Genomic DNA, 11,418 nt, shown 5'->3' with positions numbered 1-11,418 from the left:
ACCTCCACTTTTCAGTTTTTTGCTGATTAACTGGAGATTAAGAGTCTCAGAGACTTTTCTGCCTGGCTGGCTTTGAACCACGATCCTCAGATATCAGTTATCTGAGCAGCTAGGATTACAGGCATGAGTTACAAGCACTTAGCTTTCCATTTACTTTAAAACACCTAGTGCACTATTGATATCCATTTAAAACTGTGGTATTGTATTTTTATTTCTACTGAGAAATAAGAGGGGTATAGCACTTAAGATTTCCATTTTTCATATACATCATAAGAAGTGATAAAAGTGAAATCATTAATTATCTTATATGAAGAACTCTCTTCATATACATGAACTAATAGGGAGAATGAGAGCAGAACAAAATTGCTCCTCAGGAATTTATAAAATCTTAAATGTGTTCTTCAATGAAAAGTCAAATACATTCTAAAAAAAAGGGTAGTTCTGAGAGATGTGAAGGCTACATATGCTTCTTAAAACATGCTGTGCCATATCTTTGACTCTAGCACTGCCACAAAAAAAGAAAAAAAACAAAAAAGAGTGTCACATGTTTTATCTTTGTTAACTTTTTGGTTACATCTTATAAACTCTTAAAAAGATAGGAGCTCTCTCAACTACAGACAATAGAATTACTTCTTTATCAACACTATAAGGCTAAAAACAATAAACTATTTTCCCTCATGTACTCAAAATTCTAATCTTCATTTATGAATCTGCTTGCAACTATGTTATTACCAAACAGTATATAGCACAGAAACAAGAAAAGTGGCTTAAGTCTAGATATTATGATAGGTTTTTTTTCTAATACACATAATTGTACAAAATTTATTATAAAAACCTACATATACAATAAATATTTGGTCAAAAGTCTCTTAAAATTAATCATGATGAAATGTGTAGAAAGAGACATTTCAAAGTCGTAGCAGTTACTACTTTTACAATATTTAATCATTTTTACAATAGGCTTGCCGGTCCATTTCAATTATATTTGTTCTCAAAGCCATCACATCTCTTGCTGAATTTCTTTTAGAGCAGAAGCTAGTTGCTTAATTTTTTCCTCCATTGCTTTTTTGTTTTTGCATGTTTCTTCCAGAAGTTCACGCATTTCTTCTTCAACTCGATAAACCTAAGGCAATGTATGAATGTTACATTTTAATTTCCTAAGGTAAAGGCATTTAAAAAAATACTTTCTAGAAGAAATGTCAACAACTTATTCTTCCATATGTTGTAACTGGGATTCACTTACTGTAAAATAAGGTTAGTAAAATGTAACTGGTCCAAATGCTAATAGGGAAAACATGTTGATAGAGTAATCAATGCACTTTCATTTATATAATCTGTTTAGTGCTCATTAGACTCTTCTGAAAAAGATAAAACAATGTATTGCAATTCTATTTTAGGCCTAGAAAATTTGTTTGAAATTGTGCAATTTCTATCATAGTGTGGCTAGAAACTCAGTTTTCATATTTTATCTCACTATTGCCTATAAAATGCTGAGTTCTAAGTTTAGTTTAACTTAAGCACCAATTCCTTATAGATTTTCAAAACTGAAACAACCTTCTTCCTCAAGAAACAAACTCCACTCCTCTATGATCTCTGCATCTGATACTGTCTAGTTCTGTTTGTAACTAAAACAATACTACACTTCTGATATACTACCAATATGTTCATCTTTTTTTCTACTTTATTGACATTGTCATCCAGAGATCATGAAACAAGTATACATTGGGATGAAACTTAGAATTTTGCTTCTTACCAGAATTATGTTTTGCAATAAATCTAAGTTTACTAAGCTTGGTTTCATGATACTTTTGATAACATTCTTGATATATTAGACTATAAAATTATCTGTTTTTAATTTCTAAGGATTTATTTGGATATAAACATTTAATATTGATTTCTAGAGTGAATTTTATTTATAGTACCTTTAAATTTGCAGAATCAATACATTTTTGCTTTTCAGATGATAGTTGTGATATTTCAGCTTGATGAGCTTCAACAATTGCATCAACTTGCTTTTTAAATGCATCATCCATACTATGAAGCTTTTCTACTGCATTCCTTTAAAAAGAGCATCAGTAAAAAAATAAATAAAAATAAAAAAAATCCCCTAAAGACTCTCGTATGTGTGGGTGTGTGAACTAGGTATATTTTTGCTACTCATACGTTAGGTTATTGATGTTGCTGTGCATGTTGACATGAGAACTGACCATTAAACCTATTTTTTCTAGGAATTTCAACAGTATAAGTTGTTTCAACAACTGTTATTTATATGTAGCAAGATAAACATTATTTCTATTAATTGTTCTGTAGAATGCATCTGAAGGCAGAGACAGGTACATTTTCTTTCTTTAAATTTAAAATAATCTTGTGTAAGATTGCTATCTAAATCTTCTCCATTCTTATCAGAATCTCATCATTACTGTGGCCAAGTGACTTTCTTCTCTAAAGAGAAGTTTTTTAAGTGTAAATTAGTCACAGCTGACAGTATCACTTTCATTCCAACAGTTTTAAAGCAATACTATAATAAAAACAATATGCTCATACAGCAATTATTATGTATCAGACACTGCTCTAAGAAGTATATATTTCATAGAGCCATATATATTAAAAATATATACATATATGTCAATCTTAGATCTAACAACTTTAAGGAAACTACTACCTTTTACAAACAGAATGAAGTTCTTGGCAAGCAACTATTCCTACATATTTTTAGTATTTTCTTTCAACCAGCTCCCTTCAGTGTTCATGTTTCAAGGAATCTCATGTCCTTTAGAATTTAACACTTACTTTTGTAGTTCAATACTTTTGTCTCTTTCTGCTTTAAGTTGTCTTTCCTTGTTTTCAAAATTTTCTTTCACTTCTTTTACTTGTGTTTCAAGATGAGCTAGAAGTTCTCCTTTATCATGCCATTTCTGATTAAGTGAACTAAAAGTAATTTAAGAGTAAATTATTAAATCATATTTCATCTCCTTCAGTACTGGGGTTGAATTTAGTGCCTGTACATGCAAGGCAAATGTTCTACACTGAGCTTTATTCCTAAGTCCTTTTATTTTACTTTATTTTTTTTTGGTCAGTCGTGGGGCTTGAACTTGAGGCCTGGGTGCTGTCTCTGCACTCCTCAGCTCAAGGTGAGTACTCTACCACTTGAGCCAGTGTTACTTCTGGTTTTCTGAGTGGTTTACTGGAGATGAGTCTCACAGCTTTTCCTGCCTGGGCTGGCTCTGAACTGTGATCCTCAGATCTCAGCCTCCTGAGTAGCTTGGGTTACAGGCATAAGCCATCAGCGTTCGACTTTTATTTTAATTGAGACAGGGTCTCAGTAAGTTGCTCAGGAAGGCCTTAACTTTATAACCAATTTCTTTGCCTCCTGAGTAGTTGGGATTATAAACATATGCCACCACACCAGAAAGCCACACATTATTTTCTCAGTGGAATATATAATACCTGTAAGCTTTTCTAATTTCTTCAAGTTCTATTTCCTTTGCTTTCAACTGCTGTTTCAGTTTTTCTTTTCTTTCATTGTGTCTTTCTAATTTCTCAATTACAGTATCCAGTTCTGTACATTTTTCGTCAAGTTGCTCTTGAGTACATTTTTCTACTTCAGTCATCTTTTCTTGTAATAGTTTGATTTGTTCATCTCTTTCTTGTAAGCACTTTAAGATAAAATCAGTATATTAATTAAGTTTAAATGTTTCATAGTTTGATTAACCAGACATAATTTAAATTATTACTTAAAGGATACTGAACACATAAAATAATTTCTCTTGTGACAGCATATTCAAGCTAATAATCAGGCAGCACTTTATTTATTTATTTGGGTCTGGTCGTGGGGCCTGAACTCTGGGTCTGGGCGCTGTCCCTCAGCTTTCCAGCTCAAGGCTAGCGCTCTACCACTTGAGCCACAGTGCCACTTCCGGCTTTTTTCTTTTTGCTTATGTGGTGCTGAGAAATTGAACCCAGGGCCTCAGGCATGCAAGGCAAGCGCTCTACCACTGAGCCACTTTCCCAGCCCGTCAGGCAGCACTTTAGGAGAAAATATTATAAATAGGAATGAACTATGATACTATGTTTTAAGTTCTTTAATAATTGCAAACCATGGAGATAATCTTTTTTGGATATTTTGCTCTGGACAGATGTTCAAACTTGCCATTGGCTCTTTTCTCAAAATCAAATGCCAAACTTACATCTTTTAATTTTCTAATTGTCTCTGTCTGGTCTTCCATGATTTTATTTTTTATTTTTAATGCATCACTATCATTTTCGTTTGTCTTTCTCAGAGATTCATTCTCTCTACACAGACTTTCTATTTGAGCCTCTAATTGTCCACGAGTTTGGGATAAAGATGACCCTAAAGAACAAAAGGAAACAAAAAATAAGTTAGAAACATAAAGAACTTGAAGGTTTTTCCATTTTATAAAAGCCTAATCTAATAATGTAAAAGACAGTAAATAAAAACTGAATAAAACCCCAAAACACATTTCACAATATGATGAGGAGAAACAAACAAAAAGCCTTCTCAAAATTTTGGCTATTAAAAGATATAAAAATCATGAATAAAACCAATCATCATAATTATTAAAAATTTCACCATCACATTAATAAATGATTAATTTAAAATAACTGCATAAGAATTAGCATTGATGATTTATTTAGTTAACTATTATAAAAGTATACATGGTTCAGGAAAGTAGCTAAATTATATAGCCATGAGAACAATAAAAAATATCAGTGCTAACAGAACTGGGGTGTTTTCTCCATAAAGAAATAATAAACATTAAAGGAAATACATGTTTTGAATCTTGATTTAAATGTTGCAAAATGCATATATATACACCATGTAGTATCCCAAGAATATATTCAATTTTTCTTTTCAAAAAATCTGTGAATTATTTTTTTTTTTTACATGACATCTTAAGCTGGGGATAGTAGCTCATACATGTTAATTCTAGAGTTCAGGAGGATGAGATAGGAAGATTCAGAGTTCAAAGCCAGCCAGTGCTACACAGCAAGATACTTATCTCAAAATACAAAGAAATAAATTTAAACAAACCTGTAGACTTTTTAAAAAAGTTAGTATTGCTGCATTGCCCTAGTTGGTTTTAAACTCCTGGATTCAAGTGTTTCTTCTTTCTATTTAATGTCTGCTGAGCAGTGGACAGTGCTGCTATGTCTGGCCGCTATAATTTCTTAATTGACAAATTAAGAATTAACTTCTCAATTTTCTGTTTCCACAGAGGTTTTATTCTTGTTTGACTGCCAAATCCTTTCAGATAAAGGGTCATCTTTTCTCTTGGCATCTATTGGCAGTTAAGTCCATTATTTCACTGGTTTTTAACAGTGGTTATTATACATTTGAAAATTTGAGAATTTTACCCTGTTTTGCCAGTTCATGCCCCCATACTTTTCTTTCTGTTCTTAAACCATAAATCAGTGATTCCTTTGCAGCTAGCTCAGAAATAAGCTGGACTTTCTCATGCTTGAGGAGTTCTATTTGAATACTCTTCTGCTTGTCATCTTCAATCAAAATTCCAAGAGTGTTGATTTGATTCTGTATATACCCCAAACATTAAAAAAAAAAATCAGTCATGTGTTTTAGTTCTCACTGTTGAATCTTATAATGAAAAAAAAGCTATACAAAGTAAATAAAGACAAAGTAAATTTTAACCAAATTTTATATCACAAGTTTTAGTTTCATTAACTAAAGATACAGTATAAAGCAAGAAAATAAAACTTAAGAGGCCACTTCTTCAAACTCTGAATTTTGTTCTAAAGCTCTAACAGAGAAACCATGCCTGTAATATTTAAACTTGCTCATAATGCACTTAAATGAAAAGTGTACACATTACTTTTCCACAAGTTCACTTATACTGGGTAAAGTATTATATGTTTATTTAAAACTGAGACAACAGTAATAAAGACATTAACTTAAAAACTATTATAGTTAAGGGTATTTAAAAATCACCAACATTACCATTACAAAATTAACGTCAGCTATTCAAGTGGCTCTTTCTAAATGCACTTCAATACTACTTGAGGATGCTTTTCCTATTTCTATATTATCACTGTAAAGCAGGTACTTATTTAACATGGTTTAAAAAGTAAATCTATTTGTTTTTTATGTAAATACACTTTTAATGTAAGCCCTACAATTTGTGAAATAGTAAGTTTAATCTCTCCTCAGTTGTGTTTTCTGATGTACATTAAACTACAAAATTAGGATAATCTAAAAGTTCATTTTGTGTACTTCCAAAGGCCATTATAATATGAGACAATGTAAAAAAAAGTTGTAAGATTTTACCTGTAAATTTGCCGCTGTTTCCTGCTTCAATTTGGAAACTTCTGCAAGTTTTGATTTTTGTTCTTTCACCATGCAGGTCAAATCTTTTATTAAAGAAGAGGATTCATTTTCTTTTCGTTGAGCCCAAATAAGGGCATGTTTACTCTTGGCTAACTCTGTTGCCACATTCTGAAAACCATCTTTGACCTGTAATTCAAAATTGCATTATAAATGGCAGTTCTTCAAATAATAAGAAAATATCTGCATACAGTAGTTTGCCTTTCATTTTCATAGTCAGTTTTAGCAAAAGAGTAAATTTGCTTTAAACTACAAATGTTGATGATGAAAATGACACAGTGAGGTTAGTCACTGGTCCTTATTAGAGAAAGTATACCTAAGATGAGAATTCATTATGACAAATATTTAAGTTTGATATATGCCAGCCATTGTTGTATGTACTACAATAAATTAATGAACAACAAAGACTAAAATCTTTGTCAAGTTACATTCTCATTTATACATTATGGATGATGTGATCACCATAAAAAGAAGGAAGTAGGTTCAAGGATGGAAAGAGGAAGATCCTAAAGTAACACAGGTGAGGGCTAGGAATGTAACTTAGTGGTATAGTGCTTGCCTAGCATGCACGAAGCCCACGGTTTGATTCCTCAGTACCACATAAAAAATGCCAGAAGTGGTGCTGTGGCTCAAGTGGTAGAGTGCTAGTCTTAGCACATAGAGGCTCAAGGACCGGCAAAAAAAAGTAATTCAGGTGAAAGGAGTTAAGAAAATAAGTTTACAATTTAGGTGAAAGGTCCAAGCTGTAGATATAATCAACAATTTAACAAGAGATTGATTGTGTCTACAGAAGAAAAAATTGAACTTGGGCATTGCAATAATAAAAGTTTGGAGAAAATGAGAGAAAATGACTAGAGACTGCAAAGAAGTAAAATAACAGAAAGCTGAGAACACCAAGAGATGGTAAGCAGGTAATCAAGAGAAGTGTCTGGAGGGAAGGGAGGGAGACACTGTCCAAGGGCTGCTCCTAGGTCTAATCAGGTGAGTAATACATTGATAATTTTAAACACTGTGGATGTTACTGTCTTCTCACCCACAGCAATACTAGTAGAAGAAGCCTAATCAGAGCATGTTAAAGAAGGAACTAAATTAGGGAAAGCAAATCTATGCCTTTGAGAAGTTTTATTCCAAATGAAAACAGAGAAACAAGGTGGTAGTCAATAGAATCAAGACAGTGTTCTCAAGATGAGAAAAATCAAAGCATCTACTTAAATAGCAGGGAATGGTTCAATAGAAAGGAAAAACTGCTGATATGAGAAGAGTACAAGGGTAAGAGGGAAGATTTCCTGAAGCCCTATTCTTTTGTAGGCAAGAGAAATGGGATCTAGTTTACAGTTGGTATGATGGACATTAGGAACAAGACTATTCTTCTACAGCAGGGATTGCCTGCCTTTTTTTGGAAGCCAGACATTATGGTCTCTACTATAAATCTCTATGCAGCTTTTGTGCTACAAATCAGCCACAGATAATATGTAAACAAATAAGGCTCCTTTACAATAAAACTATCCAAGAAATAGGCACTGGGCCATATTCAGCCTTAGGGGTTTCAGTTTTGCCAACTCCTGCTATACAGAAATAGAAGAGAGGGCTAGCAAGTTGGCTCAGTGGTAGAGTGCTTGCCTAGCAAGCATGAGGCCCTGGGTTCAATTCCTCAGCATCACGTAAGCAGAAAAAAGCCGGAAGTGGTGCTGTGGCTCAGTGGTAGAGCACTAGCCTTTAGCTGAAGAGCTGAGGGACAGTGCCCAGAGTTCAGGCCCCACAACTGTCAAAAACAAACAAACAAACAAACAAAAAAACCCAACAGAAATGGAAGAGAATTCAGGTTTCCCAGGTCTTATTTCATTATACTTCATTTATAATCATAACTGGTTTTTGCAATAGCAATGAATACCTGCTATATATATGTGAGGAAACTAAGGCTCTAGGATTTTGTCATTTTTTAAAGTCACATAGCTAACATAGTGTTATGTTTCTGAAATTTAGTCTTATAGTCTCCTTATCAAATTATGTATTTTTACTAATTGTTTCTAATAAAGATGCTAATTCTTACGTCTCTAAATCTTCGGGCTTCAACAGTTAAAGCAATACGAAATTCATTTTCTAAATCCAGGTATTGCTGATTTAATATATCAATTTTTTCTTGGTAGTCTTTTATTTCTTCCTCATGCTTTCTTTCTTGTTTGGATAGTTCGTTAGCTAAGGCATCCTGGAATTCTGTATCATTCAAAAAGTCCCTTGTTTCAAGTTCCTTCCTGGAATGTAAAACAAATACAAATCAAAGGATATTGTTGGTGTAAAATAAACTTAAAGTTTTAAAAAATTTTCTTAATAATTTATATTCTTCAATATTAAAGGTCAACTCTTTAAAATGCAGAAATTGGGTATAGATACATAAGAAAAAAGCTGAGTTTTTGTAAAGTTTTTGTTTTTTAAATGTGGCCTTTTACAGAAAATATCTATTGAACCTTGCCCTAAAAGAATGAATATCAGGGCTGGGAAGTTGGGTAAGTGGTAGAGTGATTGCCTCATATGCATGAGGCTCTCAGTTCGATTCCTCAGCACCACATAAGCAGAAAAAAGCCAGAAGTGGTGCTGTGGTTCAAGTGGTAGCCTTAGCTGAAGAGCCGAGGGACAGCACCCAAGCCCAGAGTTCAGCCTCCATGACTGAAAAAAAAAAGGATATCAACTAAATTAACTAACAGTTACTTGGGTGTCCATTAAAGTACCTTTCTCTATACATAGTGATCAGTGTTTGTGCTTAGACTAAAAAATAAACTTCATTGTAATGTCTCAATTATACATCTCAAACAGTGACAAAAAACGTCACCTCATTTTCTAGCCACGAGTTTTTACTATAAGGTTATTTCTAATGCACACATTTGGTATTACTATGCGGTCATTATGTGAGACTTCAGAACAGTAAGAGTCTTTACATATTAGGGAGGAGTAAAACCTAGATCTTTCTTTTTCTAAATAGCAATAGGTCTCTGATACATTTTTCACTTACATATGTTCCTGTTGTTTTAATGCCAGAAGTTGATGCAGTTGTTGTACTTGTTCTTTTTCTTGGTGAAGGGAAGTTCGGAGTAAGTTTATTTCTCTATCAGCAGCTGAAGCTTTGAGTTCTACCTCTTTGATAAGTCTCATCTGAGTAAATATATAAAATTATAGTACTTAGATAATAATCTGTTTTGATGCTAGTTTCCATAAATGTTATTTAAATGACAAGACCTATGGATTAAGGTGATTTTCAAGTATTATTGAGTTAATGCTGTGATCACACAATCTTGGCCTTAAAAGCCCCTATATACCAGCATTAAATAATGCTCATCTTAGCAACAGTCTGATGAGAATATCCAACAGTAAGCATGAAAATGAAATTCTTTCAAGCACCCAAACACTCCAAATTTAGCTCTGGTAAAACAAAAACTAACCAACTGCAATGTTTTTATCATTTTGTTTAGTGTTTTGACATTCAATAAACTACATGATTACTATGTAATTAAGTTTTGTATGTAGCCTAATGTCATTTAGGCTTACTTATATGTATGCTTTGTTTCAGTTAGAAATTTGTTACTCCATATCATAGATACAAAAAAATAGAGAAATACCTGTGCGGCCTGCTGCTGACCTTTTTGCCTTTCCATTTTTTCTAATGCTCTTTCCAGAGTTCTTAAGTGTCTAAGGTGATCCTCCTGTTGATCTCTTGCTTTCATTAATTCAATAGTTAGTTTTTTAATTTCATTTTGAAGTTTGTGTACCATAATTTCAAGTTGTGACTTGGAATGTCTCTCTCTCAAAATAATGTCCTTTAGTCTAAAGCAGAAATTATAGATGGCAGTTAAGTATAGTATGCATAACAAAATGATAGAAGTTATTGCCAATATTTACGTTTACGGGAGAAAGATCTGAGATAGGTTTCAAACGCTACAGTAAAAAATGGCTAATAAGGTGGGCACCCGTAGCTCATGCCTGTAATCCTAGCTACTCAGGAGGTTGATATCTGAGAAGTGAACTTTGAAGCCAGCCTGAGCAGGAAAGCATGTGAGCCTTTTACCTCCAATTAACCACCAGAAAACCAGAAGTGGCGCTGTGGCACAAAGTGGTGGAGCTTACCTTTGAACAAAGAGCTCAGGGACAGCACCTAAGCCCCGAGGTATAAGCCCCATGAGTGACAAAAAAATAAAAAATTGTTAATAAGCAATACATGCCTTTCTCCCATCTCTGAATTGAATGTGCCCAAAGGAAAAAACACTAAACATAAATTAGTGAAACACTGTCTTATATAAACTTTAAAAAATACCTAGTGTGTTTTTGGTACTGGTATGTAAGGTTTTATGTGTGTGTGCCTGTCCTGGGGCTTGAACTCTGCCTGGGCATTGTCTTTGAGGTTCTTTTTCTCAAGTCTCTACTTCATGAGAGCCATAACACCAATACCAGCTTTTTCTGAGTGGTTTATTGGAGATAAAAGTCTCACAGACTTCCTGGTTGGACTGGCTTTGAACCTCGAAGATTAGTTCTCAGCCTCCTGAGTACTAGGTAGGATTATAGGTGTGAGCCACCAGTGCCCAGCATATGTAAGTTTTTAAAAAATTTTTCTGTATGCCTTTTTTTCTGTATTCTGTGTGTGTGTGTGTGTGTGTGTGCTGGTTGTAGGGATTGAACATAGGGTCTGGACACTGTCCCTGAGCTTAATTTTTGCTCGACTTTAACACTCTACCACTTGAGCCACAGCTCCACTTCTGTCTCTTGGGTAGTTCACTGGAGATAACTAGGATTACAGTGTGAGCCAGTGGTGCCTGGTGGCATGTACACAGATGAGTAAGATAGTTCTGCCTTTAAGAAACTCAGAATCCGGTAAAGAGAACACAACACATATGGACACATAGCCATGTGAAAAAATATTGTATGATTACTTGCAAGTCAACTTTGTATCACTCAGACACTACGTATTGATCCTAGATTTATAATAGAACCTATTGATTAAAGTTGAAAATGATTAACTAATGTTTAGAAAAGGGATCATTTATTAACTTATATAACCAGACTTAAGAGAAACA

General features: G+C 33.6%; 1 protein-coding gene across 4 annotated transcripts in view; it reads right to left on the bottom strand.

Annotated features, from left to right (window-relative positions):
• Nucleotides 1-535: 535 nt before the first annotated feature.
• The window catches only part of Lrrcc1 (leucine rich repeat and coiled-coil centrosomal protein 1), a 29,031-nt gene continuing 18,148 nt past the window's right edge, over nt 536-11,418 (bottom strand). For all 4 annotated transcript variants that reach the window (XM_042667281.1, XM_042667282.1, XM_042667283.1 and 1 more), the window contains 10 exons: nt 9,970-10,174; nt 9,366-9,505; nt 8,409-8,610; nt 6,302-6,487; nt 5,377-5,551; nt 4,188-4,351; nt 3,448-3,656; nt 2,791-2,928; nt 1,923-2,058; nt 536-1,123 (listed from right to left, as the gene is read on the bottom strand). In XM_042667281.1, coding sequence (XP_042523215.1) covers nt 1,001-1,123; nt 1,923-2,058; nt 2,791-2,928; nt 3,448-3,656; nt 4,188-4,351; nt 5,377-5,551; nt 6,302-6,487; nt 8,409-8,610; nt 9,366-9,505; nt 9,970-10,174 — 1,678 coding nt within the window. In that variant the 3' untranslated portion in view covers nt 536-1,000. The remainder of the gene's footprint in view (nt 1,124-1,922; nt 2,059-2,790; nt 2,929-3,447; nt 3,657-4,187; nt 4,352-5,376; nt 5,552-6,301; nt 6,488-8,408; nt 8,611-9,365; nt 9,506-9,969; nt 10,175-11,418) is intronic.

This window comes from Dipodomys spectabilis, unplaced genomic scaffold, assembly GCF_019054845.1.
Source record: "Dipodomys spectabilis isolate Male_0828 unplaced genomic scaffold, ASM1905484v1 ptg000387l, whole genome shotgun sequence".
In the NCBI taxonomy this organism is placed as follows: domain Eukaryota; kingdom Metazoa; phylum Chordata; class Mammalia; order Rodentia; family Heteromyidae; genus Dipodomys; species Dipodomys spectabilis.
This window is presented reverse-complemented; position numbering and strand designations above follow the sequence as displayed.